This window comes from Carassius auratus, chromosome 6 (assembly GCF_003368295.1).
Source record: "Carassius auratus strain Wakin chromosome 6, ASM336829v1, whole genome shotgun sequence".
In the NCBI taxonomy this organism is placed as follows: Eukaryota; Metazoa; Chordata; class Actinopteri; order Cypriniformes; family Cyprinidae; genus Carassius; species Carassius auratus.
The window spans coordinates 7,330,346-7,353,676 of record NC_039248.1 but is presented as its reverse complement, the minus strand read 5'-3'; the positions used below and the strand labels follow the sequence as shown (position 1 = coordinate 7,353,676).

Genomic DNA, 23,331 nt, shown 5'->3' with positions numbered 1-23,331 from the left:
CCTTTGACCTCTTAATAATCTCTGGGGTCAATATGCCATATGGCTTTAGGATGTTGGAAATTACAACTATCTTCTGCCGTCAATACGCGGATAGTTTTATTATGTGGAAGTCTGGCATTGATGCATGACCTCCGGGAGGACGTGTAACATGAAGATCGACTTTTCAGGTTTATATTTGACCTTTTAAATCCAGCCACATCTGCAGACCATAGGTGGGTATCCTGCCTCATTCCATCTCATGGTGTGTTACTGTCACTCTTTTGACCGAATTTAATGATGAACAAACAATATCAAAATAAGTAAAGGAATACAAAATTTTAATAGATCATTAGAGCATATAACACACACACACACACACACACAATTTAATCTATGAGGTATAAAAGTACAATGTTTAACTCCGCTTAGAGGCACCTGTAACTATCATATTTAAAAGTATATAGAAGCATTATTAATTTTAACTTTGTAAATGACTAAAAACTAATATTTTAACTAAACATATTTACAATTGTGACAAATTCAGATATGCTAAACAATTTTGGAATTATGTTGATGAAAAACAAAAAACTGCTCATCACAATATCTTAAAGAACATGGGATTAAGACAAACACGACAACTGTTGCAGTGGTGAGTATTCTATAGGATACACCTTATGTCAAAAATGATTGATGGCTTTGACCTTTGTGACCCACATTGTGTTGATCCTGTGACCTATCCAGATGTGCAACATCAACCTTTGACCTCCTGGGATGACATATGTTTGTACAGATATTTGACCGTGTCCGAGCAGTGACAGTTAATGAATGAGCTCCCAAAGAATGTTTTTGAAGATTTTAATGGTCTGTTCCGACTTCCGTGGGGTTTGCCCCATCTGGTGTCCAGGGTTTTTTTGCTGTCTCTCACTCTGTGGGAGATTTGACTGCTCTGACACGGTCAAACATCTGTACAAACATCATTTGGCATGTCAGGAGGTCAAAGGTTTACGTCAGAATTTCACATGTGGATATCATTAACAGGTCACGGGGTCAACACATCATGGGTGGGCTATGGGGGAGGAGGGGGAGGTCACAAAGGTCAAAGCCATCTATCTTTTTTGACATAAGGTGTATCATATACTGTAGACTACTATAGGAGCTAAACTCTGCAGGACAGTGGCCATCCAGGACGGAAGTTGCCTATCCCTGCTGTAAAGTGACCATGAGATGGAATGAGGCAGGATACCCACATGGTCAACAGATGGCTCTGAATGTAAAAGGTCAAAAATAAACCTGAAAAAGTTCAGATCTGACCTGAAAAGATTCAAAATCAATCAGTCCTCATATTACCGCCGGAGGTCACGAAATTCCAGATATACTAAATATTGATTGTCATATTGATAGCCAGAGATAATTATAAGCTCACCGGTCAACACTGGAATTCCAAATATGCTAAAACCATTTGGCATCTTGATATCTGGAGATTATTAATAGGTTAAAGGTTAACATGACATGTGGGTGGTCCAAGGTCAAGGGTGAAATCCCTCAGTGTAAAAGGTCAAAAAGGTCAACAATCAAAAATTTGAACAAGGTCGACTCCCCTTGTTATTTAGAAAACAGATGGTTGACATCAAGAAGCCTCCTTCTTTACTCTATTATTATTATTATTATAATACTGCACACCTCAGTTCTTTCATGAAAGTGTTTGTGAAAAAACGTACATTTGTTCCAACTCAAGCCTAGAGCTGTTTAATCATAAAGAACAAGTTGAGAACTATTGGTTTACACTTTTTAATTACAAACTGCTATTTACAATACAGAACTTAGTGCATATCACACAAACCTTAAAAAAAAATTCAGTATTTTGAGATTCCGTCTGCGTTTTATGCTTCACGGAAATCATAACACTGTATGCGTCAAGAACCGGGTTGACCGGGTAATCGGTACTACCGGTACTTAAAGAAACCATGACATTTACATTGTTTTTTGTACCGACTTGGTACCGAAGAACCGGGTCTTTTGACAACACTAGCCTCTGACAAGTCATTTGGCATGATTTAGCATCCGTATGAATAAAACATCAAACCAACCATTATTACTCGTCTTCCAGGGACACAACAAAAGGAAATAAAGCTCAACAGAACAGGGGTCCGTTCTTTGTACGTTGCTAACTCAGTTAGCTGGATTTGATTGTTGGCGATCTTGGATTGGTTGGTTCTTCGAAGCTCATCTCAGAGTTACTGCTACAGCAACAGGTCCACAAGCTTAAACCTGCTTGGGAGCAGACTCATTTAATGTAAACAGGATTAGATCACATCTTTTTAAGCAGAATTGATACTTAAAATCTTTCTGCTACCACCACTTTATTATATTACAAGAGTATCCTACTGATCCAGGGACAATCATTTAAAATAATAATTATTTTAAAATGTATTTAAAGATGATATAATAATGTTATGTAGTCTTTAATACTATAAACATGGCCAGTTTTACTGATTTATTCACCATAAAATAATTACTTCTTAATTGTATTAGAGTCTTACACACATAACGTAGAGCCGTGCATTAATCTGAGTGGTGACAGCTATGATGGCAGTGGCTTGATGTAGCGCAGGAGATGCAAATAGCATGATCTTGACCCTTAAGAAACTTTAATTGCTGTTTAAATGCTGTCACGAAAACAAATCTGTTCAAAACTTACATTAAATTTGAAATATGAATTGCTAATTACTTGTAACAACAATGCACATTTCATTTAAGGGGGGGGGTGAAATGCTATTTCATGCATACTGAGTTTTTTACACTGTTAAAGAGTTGGATTCCCATGCTAAACATGGACAAAGTTTCAAAAATTAAGTTGTACGTTTCCGGTTTGTCACAAGTTTCTGAAAGTTTTTTTCGAGTATGGCTCTGTGTGACGTTAGATGGAGCGGAATTTCCTTATATGGGTCCTAGGGCACGTTTGCCGGAAGAGCGCGCACTCCCGTATAGCAGAGTACTGAGAGGCTGAGCACAGACTCACTGATCAGAGCGAGAGCGTCGCGAAATGTCACCAAAAGGAGTGTGTTTTTGGTTGCCAGGGCAAGACAACCCTGCACAGATTACCAAAAGAGAAACAGCATTAATGGACCAGTGGATGGAGTTTATTTTTACAGAGCATCAACGGAGTTGTGCAAGTGTTTTTGTTTGTTCCCTGCATTTCGAAGATGCTTGTTTTACAAACAAGGCCCAGTTTGACGCCGGATTTGCACATCGTTTATTTCTTAAGGATAATGCAGTCCCAATGAAAAAGGGTCACGATCGTGTGTTGGAACCGCATGCGGTGAGTAAAACTGCTTAAAATATCTCTGCCTCCTTGTTAGTGCGTCCACCTCCCATGCGGAGACCCGGGTTCGAGCCCCGCTCGGAGCGAGTCGTTGCTGCTGCTGCTCTCGTTCAGTTTCAGCCTTCACAGCTATCACAGCTTCCAAACTCTCTCAACGCAAAAGCTTACTCACGCTCGTGATTCTTTAGCTCCGGCCACACGTCACGCCTCCAGACGCTCGTGTTTTTCCGGGCAAAATCGGTACAGACTATCTTTCTCTTATGAATATAATAAAACTAAAGACTTTTTGGAGTTATGAAGGATGCAGTACTACTCTATAGGTACTCAAGATTAACAGGATATTGAGTGAAAATGAGCATTTCACCCCCCCTTTTATCTATTATAACATTTATGTAGTTTTGTTGTCTTGGCTGTTTCCTTATAAAAGTCCAGAAATGTGTCAAGTTTTTCGTCAAGTGCCTTATAATTATATAATGTGATTAAGTTGCTGTTTTGATACCAGGCAATTGCTGCATTGTTCGTGGTTTCGAGTATTGATACATAACCCCTTAAAGCAACCCATGTACGCGCAGTTATCTCAGATAACTGAATCCAGCCATGCTAATCATCAACAACAGGTGCGTTTAAAGAACTGAATTGGCCAGATTAACCCGATGATTTCATCTTGGATGTAAAAAGCAACGTACAAAGAACAGTACATTATTTTCAGAATTAATAATATTCTAAATGCATTACAAATGGAACTTTTCCCACAAGAGAGGAAGAGATGGATGCCAGATTGTCATGCCTCAAATAAATCAAGACCTTTGCTTCATGGGCAGGACCAGTGTTTTGGTTAGAGTGTAGCGAACCTCAGGCATCTGCTTGCAACCCTGAAGGATTTTGGAGCTCACTATTCTATTCACCTTTGTCAAAATGGAGTGTATGTCCTCTTTCCTGCCAGAACAAAAAGATACAAGTCAGTCATATGAGTAGGTGTTGTCTGTGACACATCAAAATGCATTACTGTTTACAAATGGTATGTGGCCATATGCATTTCTCAACCTTAGATGGTGATGATCAGACCACAATGTGTTTTAAATGCACTGGATTACTTTTGAAAAACTCACCCAAAATGGATATTAAAAGAATAGTTCTTTCAAAATGTACACACCCTCAGACCAAACAAGATGTAGATTAAGTTTTTTTTTTAAATCAGAACAGATTTCCATAAATGTAGCATTACATTACTTGCTCACCATTAGATTCTCTGCGTTCTGTCAGAATGACTTCAAACAGCTGATAAAAACATCACAATCTACAAGTAATCATGAATTCAGCTCATTAACGTCTTGTGAAGCAAAAAGCATTTTTAACTTAAAAACGGTTACATCTGACTAAAATACATTGTGAAAAAGTTATATCGTTTGAATAAGGAGAGAAATATGCACATAACCATTTACATGAAGTCCAAAACCACTCAACAAAATATTTTGATGTGAAAGGACAACAGGGGATAGTCTTTTTTACAGGACTCTCATTCAGACAGCAGAGGATCCATTTGTAAACAAGTGATGTAATGCTATAGCTAAGCACGCTTACCTACATCTTGGATGGTCTGAAAGTGAGTGAATATTCAGCAAAATGTAATTTATGGTTTAAATTTTCTGAACATCGAATGCAAATAGTCTCTTTAATTCTAACATAAGCTTCAAAATCAAAACCTAAAACCTAAAACAAGAACACAACTCACAAGCCACTTTCCAACTGTTTGCAGAGTTCCTGGATAAAGATGGACCCATCTTTTATGTGGCGGAAAGATCTGTAGTGCTCAACCGTTGCTATTCCAATGAGAAAATCAGCATCTTTAGGGACACCGTGCCATGCAACAGTATGAGAATCCTTCTCAAATGTTCTTTCTTCTCTGGTATTCTCCTGTCCATCTGCAATACACACACCTTGCTGGCCCTCATTACCCTGACAGGCTTGAATGAAGAAAAGCTTCGGCTTGTTAACTAGAGTTTGGCATTCAGCAAAAGGCTGTGTGAGTTCACGGATCAGAACTGGTTTTCCATCTATTCCAAGAACAGAGCCTTTTTCTCCATGGGACAGGATGCAGCAGACAAAAGCATCCATCTGAGAGTGATCCCTCTCTGCAAGCTCCTTTATCACATTCTGCATATCTGATGCTTGCAAATCATTCCGCACATCAACTTTGAAAAACATGTTCTCAAACACTCTGGTGAGATCATCTAGAAGACAAAGGTAAATGCATTTAGGCATTCACAAAGCCATATTTGACAAATCCAGTAGAAGATTATATTGACATACATATCTAAAAAAAAAAAATTAAATTCACAAAAGTACCTTTATCTTTTTCTGTCCCTCTCCGGTTTCCAAGTGACGTTCTCTCAAAGTTGTAGTTGTTTATGATCAAACAATATCCAAGAGGCCTATTTGACGTGGAATAAAATTCCTTCTGTGTTGACACTGTGAGAATAAGGAGATGTTAGGAGAAGGATATGTTTGGCTAATATTTTGTTCATTTATAAACCTAACAGATTGTAAACTACTTACCCACACGTTTCTTTTTAGGGTAGTGATCAGAAATATTGCCAGTTGATTGAAGGGGTTCCCGCTTTCTTTTAAGTACATTTGTCTTTTGAACACATTCAGGAAGGTTTTCTTTGTCTTCCTACATGACATACAAATACTTTTAATAATAATAATAAAATGGCTCAGAAATATTTTTCAAAAAGCATCTATGTAATCTAAATAACAGGACATTTTAGTCTGTTAGAGGCAGTTGTGGCCTAATGGTTGGAGAGTCAGACCTGAAATGTCATGGTTATAAAACAATATTTTGTGTCTAATTATTTATTTATGTGGCAAGTAGCCGTGTAATAAGCGTCGGGGTCCTGATCACCCTGTCGGGTGTATTCTGCGAGAACAACCGGCTGGATGTAAATGGGCTAGTTGCATATTTCCGCCATCTTGGATTTCCGGTCTTGCGAGTGTGTGCAAAAATACTTCCGGTTGTGCTAAACATCAGTGCAGAGAACCAGAGAAATCCAAATATTACCTTCTATATGTTTACAGGATTTATGATATCACTTCAAATGCAAATAAGATACACACTGAAATTATTACTATACTATTTAAATGTTAACTGAGCCAGTTGATTTGAAAGTTGTGTATGTCTGGGTCTGGCAAATTAATGAAATACAAATGTTCCCTTCTGTTCACAAAATAAAAGTTGAACTCATGGTGTGTATACACAGCTACGTACATAATGTATTTTTATCTTACCAATTATGAAAATGTACAAATTACTTATTTCTCGGAAATGTTTGTATTACAATGATTTTTTTTTTTTTTTTATGAAATATTTACCTTGTGAGACGTGGGCTGCGATTTATCTTCATAAGTATCCATTTCTCAATTTTGCACATACATCAGCTGTTTCATCATTATTCTCACAACATATTTTATTATTTTACACCGTAAACTAATACATGACTAAATTTAATATCTGTTTTATCTGATCATTAATGCAAAAGAATAACAATATACTTGCGCTGCTCATAGTCATAATGATTTATGCTGCAGATTTTTTTCACAAAACAAATAAAACATTGATAAAAACCACATGAATGCAAACAGCGATGTTTTATTTAATGCAAACCTACTGTACCATAAGGGCTACTATTACTACTAATTACATCACTTTAATTGTACAGTTACAGTTATGAGTTATCAAATAAAGTTAATAAAACATGCTTTATCAAAAATCTCTCTGCGTCTCATTTGACAGTCAGAAACCTTGATCTTCCATAACAGTCAGAACAAAATCAAAAATGTAAAGCATTGCATATTAGAGTGCTTTGTGTTTGAAAGAAGAAATCCCTGTGGACTTTTTAAAGGGATGGTTCACTTTCATGTTTTAGCTTACCTCAAGGGCAACCAAGATGTAGGTTTCTTTGTTTCCGCAGTATTTCTCATTTTTATATTTTTAGGTCAAACCGTCCTTGTCAGTCAGTCATATAATGCAGGTCTATGGTCACCACCTCAAAGAGCATGCACAGAGAAATCCAAATTAAACAATTACCCATCGTAAATACACATTGATGACCTAAGACACGAAAGGAGCGGTTTATGTAAGAAAACTAACAGTATTTATACCGATTTTAACTCTTGTACACAACCATGTCCAACTGATCTGAGTGCGCGAGTGCTTTCTGATGTCGTGACTTGTGTGATGTTTGCACTTGCTCTGGCTTAGTCTGCGCAAGCGCGAAAGCCCCAGAAGTTATCTCTCGCGCATGTACGTCACTCATTGTTTACACTTACTGTCTATGGTTTACACTAGGGATGCACCGAAATGAAAATTCTTGTCCGAAACCGAAAAAGAGAAAACCAAGGCCGAAAACCGAAACCCCGAAATAAATTATGCCAATTATTAGTACCATTGCATTTATTGCTATGACCGTGTACTAACTTTACTAGAATTAAGACATTGCAATTGCATAAATTAATATTAAAGTTTCAGAGATAATTACAATTACATAAACATAAAAATACAAAATTACAAATTATGCAAATATTTATTAAGCACATTGCAACAATGCACAGTATAAAATAAAATTCAAACTAAAAATGTATCCCACTCATGTGTATATTTAATAATAATGTACAGGCCTACTGGCCTGCAGAAAGGTTTTAAAATGAACAGTTCTCTCATAAAAACAAAGTGCATTTAGGTGAAGTGCATTTGAAATTGTTCTCTGTAGGACTAGAAAGTGCATTACTTCTCCAGTAGGCAAGAGAGTTATCACTTCTGGGGATGGGGACTTCAGACAGATAACCATCTGGCTGTTGAGCAGTTGAGCTTGTCATCTGCCTGACATTTGAGAAATATTTGAGAAAGTGTATTTAAATAGGGCCAGGGCATAAATAAACATTTTTATTAAATTAAAGCAGAAATCTAGCAGAAAATCTAGCAGAAATATGGCTACAATCTGATATTATGTATGTATGCATGCATGTATTTATGCATATATATATATATATATATATATATATATATATATATATATATATATATATATATATATAAAGTCACATATATAGTAGCCTAAGAACAAGAACAATAGCCAACGAATTATTATTATGTGAGGCACTTTCTTGCAGAATTTCACTGAACATATCAGACAACGAGGGTGCATACCCAGAGACGAGTCTTTTTTTCTGCACTCTGATCTGTCTCCTGCGCTTGGCACTTCTCCGCATCCAGCGTGGCCTGGATCCTTTCTCGTGCGCGCTGCCTTATTTCCGCATTCAAGTAATGGTCTTTATAACCCGGATCAAGCACATTCGCAATGAAGTGCAGAGGATCCGAAAAGATCTCAGTGAGACGTGTGCTAACAGACTCTATAAGACTGTACTTTTTTTTGTTTTCACTTTGTGGTCCGTCTCAATCTCTTTGTTAGGAGACCCTTTAGTGCTGCGTATAAAGGAATAATAATAGAGAGAATGTTCTCTATTAAGACCCACTGGTGTGAAGTGAATGTTGCGGGGAGCTCGTGGTCTGTGCTATGCAGGTGCACGTGCAGGTCACGTTTTCTGTTTGCGTCATCACAACATTTCGGCCGTGTTGTTTCGGTGATAAAAGTATTTTTCGGTGGCCGAATATTCGGTGCATCCCTAAGTGTTACCTTTCACTATGAAGATCTGAACATATTTAGACGTACAGGAAATTGCAATGGAAGACGATTTCAAAATATCAACAGACAACATTGAATTTTTTTCACAACCATATTTATTTGAACTAGAAAACACAGATCAAGAACTCAGAGCGATGGAGGAAGCATCCGCTGCAGGCAGCACATCTTCAAGCCTCAGAGAGACAGAGATCTCTTTAAAATTGGTGGTGTTTTAGTAGCAAGTGTTGTGAGATGCCAACAGAAGTGGAGAGCATATGTTGTCACGAATGGAACATAGCAATGCCATAACTAGCAACAGGACAACAAGGACATTGACAGTATCGCATCACACACCTGCCTGACTGAAGTTCCTGAGTTTTCTCCACTGTTGAGTCGCAGCGTTTTGCACGTTGTGTTTAGTTTGCCACGTATAAACTGGAGGCGACGTGTGTAATGTGAGTAATGTGTTGTATTTTTATTATAATCGCAATGATTATAGGGTGTATTATAAACAAATTAATTAGAATTACTGTATTATATTTCAGACAGAGCAGATTGGTGGCGTATTGTAAACATTGAGCTCTTTCCGCGCTTGCACAGACTAAGCCAGAGCACGCGCAAACGTCACACGAGTCACGAAAACAGGAAGCACGCGTGCTCTCAGATCAGTTGGACGTGGTTGTGAACAAGAGGTAAAAACTATATAAATACTGTTTGTTTTCTTACACAAACCGTTCCTTTCGTGTCTTAGGTCATCAATGTGTACTTACGATGGGTAATTGTTTAATTTGGACTTCTCGGTGCATGCTCTTTGAGGTGGTGACCATAGACCTCCATTGTATTAGTCACAGACAAGAACGGTTTGACCTAAAAATATCAAAATGGGAAATACTGCAGAAACAAAGAAACCTACATATTGGATGCCTTTGAGGTAAGCTAAAACATATCAAAATGTAATTTGAAAGTGAACTATCCCTTTAACCTGACGCTGTCTTTGATCCACATAATCAACAGAAGAATAAAGCAATCTCCGCATTGTATCTTGATGAATTTCCACACAGAGGTACGCAAAAATGTAGGAATGGATGTTTCCCCATGTTTTTGATATACCACTATCTGCTGTTAAATTTGAAAATCATTAATTATATACATCTAGCCAAGTTTAATTTGTACGTTTCCTTTACAGTAAATGAGAACGTCTTAAGACAGGTGTTGTGCCCAATTTCGACCCCCTGCCAGGTAATAATTCGGCAGGGGGTCGAAATTGGGCACAACACCTGTGGTAAGTATGCACACACTTGCAAGAGCTGAATCTCACGCGCCATCTTGTGCACCTAGCCCATTATGCCTTATATACGTAATCACCACGGCCCTTTTTTTCCTCTCTCTCTCTTTGTAAAATTAGGTGTCGTCAACAAACTAACATCGTTGACCATGAATAGCTCATTTTAAGGTAATTTCGGCCAAAATAAATTTATTAATTTCGACAGTTAGGTTAAATCGTGGGAGTCGGAGTCAAACAGCCCTATTAAATACCTGCAGAGTACAAATTCCAAGTCTGACACATCACATCACATCACTTTCACTTTCACTGTGTTAATAAAATTAAATACTTTGTTATGAATTACTCCTTACAGTCTTTTTTCGCTTTGATCCATTTGATGCTCTGACCTTCTGCTTATTCTTGTTTCTCTGGCTTGTCCGATTTTGGGTGCCGGCAGAACCAATTTTACCCATATCTGTGATAACAGAAACGTTACATGTTTTTATATCAACGAAATCATTCATCAAATTTAGAACTTAGAATTTCGTATATGTTTGGTGCATTATTTAGTTCACAGTGCTGCGTGCGTGGAGAAAACAGGAAGTTTTGCTCTTCGCGCGCTTTTGTGCACAGGCGCGAAAACTTTAATCAGTAAACTGTAAACACTCACCTTAGCCAAAAACGTACAGTGGTTTAAGAAACAATGCAGACCAGTCTAGAAGGAAATATTTTGATGTTGCCGGGTTTTTGGACACGGGTATTTAAACCAGTTGACTGACCGAGTAGATTGCAGGCAGGAAGGGAGAAAGTGTGTGTGTGAGAGAGAGAGAGAGAGAGAGAGAGAGAGAGAAGGAGGGAGGAATCTGAGGGAGGAATCTGAGATCCTCGCGCTATGAGATTCCCAATCTCCGCCCTTCGAAAGTCTGTCAAAATGGAAATCGTAAAGAATATAATAATTGCTCTGAAACAACCAAGAGCATACTGGTAAACAATGATTTGATTGTAAAACACTTTTAAAAAAATACAAACATAAAGTAGGTTATATAAAATACATGTGGCTAAATCGTCCAAATGTGAACTCAATGAAGAAGTGTCTCCTTTTACAAATAGCATAATGCAATTGGTTAAATAAAACGATTTATATTATTTTGAAAATGCATAATTATCTGAAATAACTTCTCTTCAGGACATGTCAATTTCCAATATTCTGTCAGAGCTTTAACTAATAGCAGATCAGAAAAAGAATTTTTTTAGAAAGATGGTTAAAATAATTATTATTATTATCATTTTTTAAAAATATATCCGTGTGCAAGAGTGTAACAAGGCTATTCATGATTGTTAAACTTTAAAAATCAGATATCATTTAACTATTAATATTAGAAAAATAGGTCCTGTTTACCACCCTTAGGCCTATGTTTAATTTTAAATGGCAGGAAATAGATATAGAAAGAAGAAGGGTATTCTGTAGGGAGATTAATAGCCTACATCTTTATTTGACCCTCTAACTTTGGCACTCACTGTTCAAATTCTATTCAAAAAAAAAAATCTATCAACCTTTCTAGTCTTTTTGTATTGTATTTTCTTTTCATTTATTATGCAATTGTGTGTATGTGTAAAGACCTCTAACACTAGCTTGCTCTATTCTTTTTTTTTATTATTATTCTGTTTTCTTGTTATTTATGATATTATTTAAAAGCATATGCTACATGTACTGTGTTAACCTAACTGAGACTTGCTATAGCTTTTATATATCATTGCTCTTTTTGATTGCTTCCACTGTCCTCATCTGTAAATCGCTTTGGATTAAAGCATCTAAATGAATAAATGTAGGCCTAAATGTAAATGACTACCTTACCAAGACTATTAATGACATTATTGTTATTTTAGTACATGCTTTTCTCCTTTTCTTTCTCTAGAGTCTGATTTTGAGGTAATGTGGGGGTGGATTAATATTGAAGATTTTCAGCCTGTAAACCAGTTTTCATCATGGCTGAAGGTCCCAGACTGACCCGTGTTTCTTGTATTGTTCATGCACAAGGTGACCTTAAAGCTCAGGAATAGCATGAAGACAGCTCTGAGAGAAACCAAAGGCTGGCAGTTAATGACATCATTATCCCAGCCTCCTAGAAAAATAGTTTTATACAGGTTTCCAAGGCACAATGACATCTGTTGGTATTTATTAGAATTTTTATTTCTTTGTTACACAAGCTTAGGAATAAAACACATTCTGAAAAGACCCATAAGTCTTAATACAATAATCTTATGTCATTTGAGTCCATACGTACAATATTCTTATAAAACACTACATTAAGACATTCCATACTGAAATCACAAAATAACTACGGATATGCCACCTTCACCTAAGAATAGAAATGATACCTATAAGAGATGACGTGAGTTTACTGCTACACTAGTATTGCACTGTATGGGAGTGTGAAGTCAACAAGATTTAGACAGATGTGAAAGAAATGATAAAGAAGATCCTTGATGTTATTTTCCACTTTAAATTTTATATCATTTATAAGGAGATTTTTATTTTTGTTTTTTTAGAAACAATAATTTCTAAGTGTGTATCCTGCAAAACTTAATGCGTTATTTTTTAAATTGGAAAAGTATTTGGGCACAAACTATAGGATGCTGGCTGAAAGAAATTAAAATATATCAATGGAAATGAAAACTTATATTTTAGATAAAAAAAGAAATATTTTTGGCAGAGTTTGAGGATCTTTTTTATGAAAAGAGGTGGCACTGAACAGTATTCTAAGAAACTGGGAAGTTTTTTTTTTGTTTCTTTTACTCATGCATTTCCATTTAACAGAAGAACATTTTGCAGTTAAAATTTAATAAAATAACAATAATGCAAGAATTCAGAGAAAGGGTGGAAGACGACATTTTGTGTTTTGTAATGCAAAACATTATATGCTAAAATAATAAAAAAATGAGACATGTTTAATGACAGTGTTTAACAATGTTGGATTTCACTCCTTTCTAGACATCAATGATTTCTTACAATTGCAAAGTCTTTAAAGATCTTACACTATCTAGGTTTTTAGTTCATTCAGATTGAGATTAATGGGAAATATATGCATTTAAAAAATTTCCTCCACAAAAATTAAAATCATTTAAACTGCTGGTATAAATTCATCATACTTAACATTAGTTAAAAAAAAATTCCTGGTATCAAATATAAATGTTTTATTTTTAAATTGCATTGTCTAAAGAAGATCACACAGCCAGAACTCAGTAAACTTTAGTAAAAGTTTAAACGCAGTAAACTTTAACTCAAAAGTCTAATTTAATAATTAAGATCAGACGCACAGATACAGCAAGATCAATCTAAATCTAGTACCAAACTGCCTTGATCCTGCCAGAAGGATTGATCGAGTCTGAGTAATGGAATAACGGAAACTTCTCCAGCATGAATCCAGTCACACAAAAGTCAATCAGAAGATTCAGTCCATGGGCAGGACCAGCTTCTTGGTGAGGGTATATCGAGGTTCAGGCATCTGCTTGTGGCCCCTCAAAATTTTAAAACTCACTTCACGGTTTACTTTTGTCAGGATGGATAAGATATCCTCTTTTCTGTCAAAAAAAGCAGACAAGAAAATAACTCTATGTACCTAAATCAAATAATCAAAAAAAAAAACTGCCCCCAAACTTTTGAATGCTAGTATAAAATAAATTCTGCACACATGGAGCAAACTAGTCAATGGGATGACTGGTGGAAACTAAAGGTTAACTGCAAAGTAATCTCACCCGTCCTTACCACATCACATGGTCATGTGCAATCATCTTATGGAACTGGAACATGAATTTCTACAAACCCACCTACATGCATCTTTCAATTCATTTTTCATTTTCAAGACATGATAGTCTCCTCTTGAACTCACCTGGGGCAGAATTTCTCCAACTGATTACAGAGCTCCTGGATATAGATAGACCCTTCTGTAGTGTGGCGGTAGGACTGGTAGTCCTGTACTGTGGCCATTCCAATTAACATATCAGCTTCTATAGGAATAGATCGGGCTTCAGGATTGAAAGCATCTTCATCATATGAGTCGTCTTCTGTAGCGATTCCCGGTGCATCCATTGTCAATACACCATTCTGACCCTCATTTCCTTGGCAGGCTTGAATGAAGAAAAGCTTGGGCTTGGATGCTAGTGTAAGGCACCTAGCAATAGGCACTGTAAGTTCACGGATTTCAACCTCGTTACCATCTACACCCAACACTGTGCCCTTCAATCCATGCGAGAGGACACAGCAGACAAAAGCACCCATAGGAGTATGATCCCTTTTTGCAAAGTGCCCCATCACATTCTTCATATCTGAAGCTGTCAGATCATTCTGAACCTCAACCTTAAAATGCATTCTGCGAAACAATCTGCTAAGGTCATCTACAGAAACACACAGAGAGGGTGTGTTCATTTAGAAACATATTTTTAAGGATTACAGATAAGATGCAAATGCATTTGCTGGAAATACCTCTGTCCTTGTCCGTTCCTGCTCGATTGGACAATGAGGAGCTTTCTTTAAAGTTGTAGTTGTTGATGATTAGACAGTATCCAAGAGGTCGCGGAGTCATATTATAATATTCCTCTGTCTACATAAATGCAAAGCAAATAACGTTGAAATTACATGTTTATATTTACATTACACTTCACAAACAGCCAGTAAGTACACATGTACACATCTCAATGATAGAAGAACATTAGTAAACTATGTTTGTCACAGCAGTGAGGTTATGATTTAACTGTTTGTTTGGTACTTCAAATAGTTGTTTATCTCATTCAACTATGATAAAAATTATTAAGCATGAAATGTAATGCATCTTATTTACTCTGGGTTCAGCATCTGTATCCGCAACAACCGAGACTCTCCTCCCTAAGAAAAAACATATGGTGAGAGATATAAAGATACATGCAAAGAGCATTATCATTCAGTAATGTTTCGAAAGTTTGTATGAGAGTGCAACTTACTTCCATATTCGGTCTCCATTTGCTGTGATAAAGCCAAGGGGGGAAGAGAAACAACAGAGGTTATTTTGCATTGAATTGCACTATATTTTATCATTTAAAATGTATTTGTCATCAAATAAAATCTGGAACGTGTGATGAAATGTGACAACAACTATTATAGAAAAGCAGAACTGCTATTTTAAAGGCAGTTCTTTATTTTTTTTAAATGCTCCTTTACATGAAATAATTCATTTCAGGAAGTTAAAAATGCCAACTATAAGCTTTGTTACTTCTCAACTAGCTTGTTGTGACCACAAACAAAAAAATCCCAGTAGGGAAAAACAGTAGTTCATGTGATTAATAAAATGCAACTATATTTACTTAGGATAACAAGATAAACGTTTATAAATTGAAAGGAATTGAAACAATGCTTCCCAGCTGTGTGTCCAGTCAAACTCTGTGGAAATGTGGCTCAAATGTTGCTACTTTGTTGAAGCAGCCAAATTATGATAATGCCAATTGGTACATGGCCTCATGCTTAAAAATCATTAACGAAACTATGTAAAAGAAAATATGACCCAGACTACATTCAAAACGTGCAGTGGATAAACACTATTTTCTGAGGAGAATCAAACCAATTGAATTTTTTTTTTTTTTTTTAAACCAATCATAAAATAATGAATACATTTAAATATTTGACAAATTACATTCTTTGGGGTTCTGTATGTTACAACAAAAATAGTAATTTGGTACTCTGTTGTGTCACTTGAATATAGAACACAAATAAAAAGACATATATAGTTCACCAATAAATGAAAATGTTCTGTTAATTTACTCACCCTCAGGCCATCCAAGATGTAAGTGATTTTTTACATCAGTAGAACATTAAAGAAGATTTGTAGCTGAAACCGTGGTGTATTTACATTGACATTATATTGTAAATAATGTTCAGTTTCTTACACAGACAATCAGGAGCCACCGGTATTTATTTTGAGTTCCCTGATATGTTTTTTTGACAGTCAAATTGACAGTAAACACTGACTTGTATTTTTTTTTTAAATCACTGAAGACCATGGTCTCAGTTAAAAATCTTCTTTACCGCACTACTGAAAAAACAGCAACAAAAAAAACCTATCTTGGATAGCCTAAGGTTGAATAAATTAACAGCAGCTTTTCATTTTGCAGTGAACTATCCCTTAAAGCTTTCACATTAAAATTATACTAAAATTACACATCATAAGAAAGATTTGGGTTATACTATGTGAAAATGATGTGTTCAAATGCATCTTAATGTATTTGACATACTTACATATCCTGGCATAGTTTCATCAGGAAAGGGAACTTGCACATTACCAAACACTTCCCGTAGAGGAAGTCTGCCTCCTATTGGACAAAAAAAAAAAAAAAAAATACGTTGTTTATGATTGGAGAAATTAGAAAAGTAATTTCTTTTTTGATAACTGATTAACAGTACTGATGAACAGTAACCTTGTTCCCGAGCCCTGTACTCCTCTACCCTACAGGCCAGCTGTTTGTCACATTTGTCTAGAATGTAGTAAAGTTCATCCAGGTTGTCTTCACCAAGCTTCTGTAGCTTTTCCATCTCAGTCATAACATCTAGAAATGTCTGTATGATTCACATAAAATATGTTTTGTAGTAACAGGTTAAAGTGCAAACCATAATAGTCACATTCTTAATTAAATTTCTAATAATTACAAAGCTAGTTACTGTAATCTAGGTAGCCACTACATATACCACTTTCACAGTAATTTATTATTTGTGTATAGCGTAATCTTCACTAACAATGTTACTTCAGGGATCAAAATATATAACTTACAGCAGAAGTTCCTAGTTTTGCCTTTGGAAGATTCACAAAAAACTTAAATGTGTGAAGGTTTTCTTCTGTCATGTCCTCAGATATACGAAATAGCATTTTTCTGTGATGAGAAGAGTAAGACAAAGTGTCAGTGAGTCACAAGCATTGTGACATAATATATTAACAGTACAGTAGGTACAATACAAGAATCACTTTATACTTAGATATTAATAGCGTTGGTAACTACTTATTTTTATCTAGTTTAGCATGTCAGTGTGTGCTCTATCAGCTTAAAAGTGGATTTTTGATCGCGGTAAACTACATGTACTGTGTGTTTTCTTCATACCTGTAGGCTGAGACACCTTTACTAGATGCGTCACGTTGTAGCAGATTCCTATTCACATTATCTTTGGACATTTCGAGGATTCCAAGCAAGTCTAAGCGTCCAATTGTGCTCAGAAGCTCAGGGACGAGTAACCCGTCATCAAGCAGTGCTTGCTCGTTCAGTCGTAGGAACAGTTCTTTGGCATCAGTCACTGTCTCCAAACGCTTCTTGGGAATTAGGTCCATACACAGAAACTTCAGCTGGGCCACTTCAGTGCTTGTCAGGTCCTCGTCGATCTCGTGAAGCTTCTGATGATCCATATTCTGTAACAATGTTAAACAAAGGCTCACTGAAAACAACTTAAACACGCAGAGAAAGCCATTACTTTGCAGCTGTCTAGGTAAGCACACGTTCAGTAAAACATGTCACTACATGCCCAGCCCAATGCGAAAAATATCCTTGTCCTGGGAACGGGGCGTTAAGAACATTAGGAATATTTTTTGAGTGTATTTATTGTTTACAAATAGTTCAAAACACGATTACTTTGGAAGTTTAGTTTAGGACAGAATTGACAAATAGCATTAAATAAGACAAGAACTAGAAAACCGCTAATTCAAACACTTTTAATTCAAAAACACCTTGTGACAACCTTTCCATCTAACAACTAGACACTGTTTAAGTGTACATATTTGATTAACGTAGGCCTATTTCTTCACGTATTTAAAATTCGATGGTTTTAAAACTACTATTCTAACCACTTGGGCCGTTACAAGGAATGGATTAAATGTATACAAGTACGCTAAATAATTAAGAAGTGTATCAAATCACACGTCAAGACTGTCGTTGCTTTAAAAAGTTTGGTGTCAAATGCTACAATGTATCCGCGATTGACAAACTTAACCGAACTAGGTTAAGACGAACACAGTCGTGAAAGTTAAGTCGAACAATCAACTTAAATGATCAACACTCACCTTACCTTAATATTTACAACATCCAACGGGAATAAAATGGTAAACTGTCGTAGAATCGAAATCAAGAGAGTCTGAGCGACATGTTAAAGTGTCAACGACGTTTCTAACGATTTACTTTCAGTTTCAGCCTCTCAGGCTTTTCAATTTTAACAGGAAGTGACGTGTTTACAAACGTGTTATATAACAATTGCGGGGGTTACCCTCGATTTATTGTTAAGAAATACCGTTTGGCTTTAAGAAAAACATAAAGAGTGTATATTTGTAAGTAGACTATATTTTATGTGTATCATTATGAATAGTGCTTCCGATTTCAAAAAGATTATATAAAAAGTCAAGTCAGTATTTACTCTTACACTAATACTCTTACAGTATTTTACCTATTTCTGATTCTGATTTTATATACAAAAACAGAGCATAAATTCATTATACCAAGACACAAGAAAACTTTTATTTTCAATCTCTACTACAGTACATCTGACACTTGGCTATTGTTTGTTATTCATATGGAAAGTTTTGTGAGTCTTTATGGGACTTTCCTGGAGGACTTTGAGATGCATAGGGTGCAAAGAAGTCATGAGCAAAGGAGAAGACATCTTGAGGTTTCCTCAACAGCAGGAACTGCAGAAAGTCTGCCAGTAAAGCCTTTATCTCAGGGTGTTGTCTGACGTAGGAGGAGTAGTCTGCTTTGAGTTCCTCCTGTGTCATGAACGAGTGGAAATGAGTCACAAATTTGTTTATTAGTCGAGTGACCTCTATCCTATGTGGTTCCTTGTTTGTAATTCATACAAATTTAAATAAATAAATAAGCATTACCAGGTAGAAATTAATTGAGTCTTGAGTTTTAATATGTTCAATATATTTTAAAATATCCTTTGAGTAATATATGACATCAATTAAAAGCTCATTAAAAGTAATAGACACCTTTCTGTCAAGAAACTTTGAGTAAAGCTCCATGTCTTCCTCCCAAATGAGTGGCTTCTTCTCAAACACAGGAATCTGGTCTTTCTCAGCTGAAAATAAAAGCAAAAACACTTTAAAGTAAAGTTTGTAAAGATTAATTTTAAAGTAAAGACTGTAAAGATTAATTCCGGTCACAAAGGAGCGGAATGCAGAGTGATAAAGTCGTCAAACCTCCATCAAGTAAGAAAGGCAAATGCAGGAGCTTCATAATTGCAGGTGAGCCCAACTGCACTCTGCTTGCTAGATGCCTAAGTGTAAAATGTTTTAGGAAATGTTAATGTTCAAAACTCTGAATATACATATTTTTTTTCATATAGGTGTTTGTTATAAAGCAATGAAACAGTTGATAAAAATACCATAAATGGCATATATGTTTGAAAGACCATCTATATTTATAGTATGTACAGCGGACGTGAGAACTGTCACTTGCGTCACAACAGCTAGAGGCTAGACACTGTGAAACATTTGACCTTTGTGTCAGTAAAAAGAGTGAGTCATTATTTTACTGTCAGAATTTTGTCAATTCCGTGAGCCACTCGCTAGCAGTGAAGACATGCTGTTATGAGAAACAGATAAGATCAGTTTTGCCTTCTAGCAAAAAAAAAAAAAAATGAAGAGAGCATTCTACCCATCAGGCAAGAAATAGCAATGCCAAGTTCCTGAGGAGTCCTTTCCAGAAGAGACAGTCCTTTCAATCCCAAAGATATCGACTAACTCTTCCCCAATCATCTGCTTCTTGCACCCAAGTGCTCTCTAAAGCAACAAGTCACATGAAAGAGTAATAAAAAGCGCATCATGTACTATCATGCATCTAATGTTCACATTGATTTTTAACTACCATACAAAAGCTGATATATAAGAAATTGTCACTTGCACTTACATAAACTGACTTAGAAAGCACAGTATCGGGATCAAATGACAGGAACGTAATGTTTTCTGGAACAGTCTTCTGCCGAGCCAGTATACGCATGATCATGAAGTTGGATGATTCAGACACAAAACCCTTTAGAGAGCTCAGTGGAAATGTGTGGGTTTGTGTCTTCACTCCCTAAGGAATGAAAGATGTGACTTTCTTAGTACTGAAATAAACTGTCAGTAAATGTTCAATAATAATTAATTATTGTGTACTTTATAGGGGTGTAACGGTACACAAAAATCACGGTTCGGTACGTACCTCGGTTTTAAAGTCACGGTTCGGTTCATTTTTGGTACAGTAAGGGAAAGAAATGCAAACATTAAACTGCAGGTTGTTTATTACATTAAACTTTTTTTAACAATTTGTTTACACTTTTTTTAAAATACTTTTTAATAAAATATAATACTATATATATATATATATATATATATATATATATATATATATATATATATATATATATATTATATATATATATATATAATAAAAAATGAATAAGAAATAAAATAATGCTGCAAAGTTCTCCACTAAATAAAATACTCTATCTCAAACCAAAATCACATAATAAAATATAATGGAAAATATAAATAAATAACTATGTTTACAGTGCAGCATTACCAATCCCAGCTTGTAGGCCTGCTCATATTTTAATATATATATATGTATATATATATATATATATATATATATATATATATATATATATATATATATATATATATATATATATATATATATATATAACTTTTCCAAAGTGTAAAGTGCAGCAACAACAGTTTCTGTTTTTAGACCTGCTCAGATTTCGTTAATGGGTTGTCCCGAGCATAGGTCTGTTTAAATGCAGACAGGAGCTGCGTTTGAATTATGGTCATTTTTTTCCTAGTTGTAGTGATGTTCACACTCGCGTGATGCCTTTTGAAAACTTTAGAATCAGCTGCAGGGTGGGATTTGCGCTGAACGTGGAGACTTCCGCCAAATGTACCTGTGTTCCGCACACAAAATATTGCATTCGGTCATTCGGTACACACGTCCACCGTAACGAGAGCCCTGTATCGGTACGAATACACGTACCGTTACACCCCTAGTACTTTAATTAATTCATTTTATTTATATTGAATCACCTGAATTTCAATTCATTTGGAATGCATGGTCAGACACTAATGTATGCATTAATGTGCATTTCACTTTTTTATTTGGGCACAATGTTTTGAACATATGTTCAAGCACAACACTTACCTCCTTCTCTGAGACGATTCGGTTTACCACAAGCTGATCATCCTGTTTAACAAGATGTACTTTCCGTTCCACTGTCTGCTTTTCTAACTGGAAAATTTCCAACACCTCAGATTTGGGTGGCTTTACATTGCAATTTTGATTATGACATTCATTATTTCTATGGTATTAAACAGAATCTGTCAGTTAACAAGTATTGACATAAAGGGAACATACCCTATGCTTTTCAAAAACTTTGCTTTATGTCAATAGAAAAGATACCTTTACATATTCATGATGATTCTCTTCCAGTATCTCAAGATTTCTCGATATGTAGGCTGGTAAAATCACAAAGGAAGAAATACAGGGTTTAACATTCTTTAAGAAATGACTGAGATTACACAGATGTCATTTATGTTCCAACCAAGAAATTATAAAGAAATTACATTATAATGTAAGCTGACCTATAATGGATGTACCACAAGGAATATCATCAATCGTTCCATGACTGTTGGCATGGAGCAGATAACACAGCTCCTCATTGTAGCTTGTCTTGGTGACACTCACAGAGAAGTCTCCCAGCTCCCGGCCCGAATCTGACACAGTCACAAGTGAATCTGCGAACAAACACTGGTCCAGATCCTGGGGTGCTGCAAATAACAGCAGAAGAGGCTTGAAGTCCTAAGTCCTAATTGGTATTATCTACTGTAAGTCGTGACTGAAGATCCATTTAAGGTGATTACTGTTTTAAAGGGCTTCTGAATAAACATTTAACGTAAAGGCACATTTATGTAGCGAGTTGTCAGTGCTTCATGCTTTATCACAAATAAGCTATCATGGAAAATCGGCTGTTCAAATTACATGTTAAATAGAAACAATAGTAGAAATAATAGTACCCCTTATGAAACAAAAATATATTGCAGTATATTGGAAAATATCATGTAATATATTAGGCATATATTCTTATATATATTATTTTTTTCCAATATATTGCAATATATTGAAAGCGGCAATCATTTGTATATTTTGCAATATATTATATAATATATGTATCATCAATACATTATTAAATGTATTCAAATATATAAAATATTAGAAAATAAAAAGGGAAAATAATATATTACAATATATCACAATATATTTTAAGAAATATATTGGTAAATATATTTTCCTTTCGCAAGGGACAATGCAACTTAATGAATGCTGATTACAGTTTACACCTTGGACGCCATTAACAGATGGTCCCTGACCCTAAAATAGCATCAGGCATACTTCAGAAGTGACGTCACTTACTAAATCATAATAATGTTTAATGATTTACCAATGCTGTAAAGAAACTCCACTGCATTAACCGAAGCCTTTAGCTCTTCGGTTTCATTCTGTGTTGATTCACTCTCCTCCATGTGTCTTAGATGTCCAGATAAACAAGAGCAATTACAACAAGTTCGAAACACAGCATATATATATATATATATATATATATATATATATATATATATATATATATATATATATATATATATATATATATATATATATATATATATAGCATGGATCTTTGTGAAAGTAGCAGTTGAAGATTTAAGCTATCCGCGTCTTTTTTCTTTTTAAGTTAACGTTACCTGGATTGTATATTGAGTTTCAACTGTTCAGTCCTTCAGCAGATGTCAAAAAAACAGGAGCTAACGTACTTTGTTAATGCTATTAAAAATATCCAAATCAACAAACTTACTTAAAAAAATAGTTAATTTGCTTTAATATATCAGGAAACAGTATTAACTCATAACAGCGTCTACATTAACTCGTTTTTTATACGGTTTAGATGTGTTTTTAGTTCACGTCTAAAACTTATTATCATCTCTGGTTTCCTTAGTAACGCTGTTGTCAACATCTAACGTTACCGTAAACCTTCTTGTAGTCGCGCCAGG

General features: G+C 35.5%; 3 protein-coding genes across 5 annotated transcripts; all 3 read right to left on the bottom strand.

Annotated features, from left to right (window-relative positions):
- Nucleotides 1–3,658: 3,658 nt before the first annotated feature.
- casp8l1 (caspase 8, apoptosis-related cysteine peptidase, like 1) lies at nt 3,659–11,226 on the bottom strand. Of its 2 annotated transcripts, none has more exons than XM_026259225.1 (6): nt 10,917–11,226; nt 10,654–10,721; nt 5,858–5,975; nt 5,648–5,770; nt 5,034–5,532; nt 3,659–4,237 (listed from the first exon to the last, which is right to left on the bottom strand). In XM_026259225.1, the coding sequence occupies exons 2-6, from the start codon at nt 10,717–10,719 to the stop codon at nt 4,099–4,101; spliced, it is 945 nt and encodes a 314-aa protein (XP_026115010.1). In that variant the 5' UTR covers nt 10,720–10,721; nt 10,917–11,226; the 3' UTR covers nt 3,659–4,098. The 2 variants fall into 2 exon arrangements, with proteins under 2 accessions (XP_026115010.1, XP_026115009.1); XM_026259224.1 differs by having other exon boundaries at nt 10,618–10,721; nt 10,917–11,198.
- Nucleotides 11,227–12,415: 1,189 nt separating this feature from the next.
- LOC113093418 (caspase-8-like) lies at nt 12,416–18,477 on the bottom strand. Of its 2 annotated transcripts, none has more exons than XM_026259219.1 (10): nt 18,321–18,477; nt 17,366–17,667; nt 17,041–17,140; nt 16,691–16,829; nt 16,512–16,585; nt 15,224–15,245; nt 15,085–15,128; nt 14,730–14,847; nt 14,137–14,641; nt 12,416–13,828 (listed from the first exon to the last, which is right to left on the bottom strand). In XM_026259219.1, exons 2-10 carry the CDS (start codon nt 17,662–17,664, stop codon nt 13,699–13,701), a joined length of 1,431 nt encoding a protein of 476 aa, XP_026115004.1. In that variant the 5' UTR covers nt 17,665–17,667; nt 18,321–18,477; the 3' UTR covers nt 12,416–13,698. The 2 variants fall into 2 exon arrangements, with proteins under 2 accessions (XP_026115004.1, XP_026115005.1); XM_026259220.1 differs by having other exon boundaries at nt 18,316–18,472.
- A 243-nt stretch (nt 18,478–18,720) lies between these two features.
- Nucleotides 18,721–23,261, bottom strand: catip (ciliogenesis associated TTC17 interacting protein). Its single transcript, XM_026259222.1, has 10 exons — nt 23,026–23,261; nt 22,725–22,810; nt 21,868–22,053; nt 21,686–21,741; nt 21,428–21,514; nt 20,156–20,323; nt 19,904–20,028; nt 19,447–19,523; nt 19,237–19,325; nt 18,721–19,011 (listed from the first exon to the last, which is right to left on the bottom strand). Exons 2-10 carry the CDS (start codon nt 22,804–22,806, stop codon nt 18,811–18,813), a joined length of 1,071 nt encoding a protein of 356 aa, XP_026115007.1. The 5' UTR covers nt 22,807–22,810; nt 23,026–23,261; the 3' UTR covers nt 18,721–18,810.
- Between the last annotated feature and the right edge of the window lie 70 nt (nt 23,262–23,331).

Coding starts and splice junctions, on each gene's coding strand:
- casp8l1 (XM_026259224.1), bottom strand. CDS start 10,719: ATGGGTAAAATTGGTTCTGCCGGCACCCAAAATCGGACAAGCCAGAGA. Junction 5,976..10,617: donor GATCAAAGCGAAAAAAGACT/GTAAGGAGTAAT, acceptor TATGTCATGTAG/GAAGACAAAGAAAACCTTCC. Junction 5,771..5,857: donor CCCTAAAAAGAAACGTGTGG/GTAAGTAGTTTA, acceptor TTATTCTCACAG/TGTCAACACAGAAGGAATTT.
- catip (XM_026259222.1), bottom strand. CDS start 22,806: ATGGAGGAGAGTGAATCAACACAGAATGAAACCGAAGAGCTAAAGGCT. Junction 20,324..21,427: donor GAATCGTCTCAGAGAAGGAG/GTAAGTGTTGTG, acceptor TTCATTCCTTAG/GGAGTGAAGACACAAACCCA. Junction 19,326..19,446: donor GCCTTTCTTACTTGATGGAG/GTTTGACGACTT, acceptor TTTTATTTTCAG/CTGAGAAAGACCAGATTCCT.
- LOC113093418 (XM_026259219.1), bottom strand. CDS start 17,664: ATGGATCATCAGAAGCTTCACGAGATCGACGAGGACCTGACAAGCACT. Junction 16,830..17,040: donor CAAAACTAGGAACTTCTGCT/GTAAGTTATATA, acceptor TGAATCATACAG/ACATTTCTAGATGTTATGAC. Junction 16,586..16,690: donor GTACAGGGCTCGGGAACAAG/GTTACTGTTCAT, acceptor TTTGTCCAATAG/GAGGCAGACTTCCTCTACGG.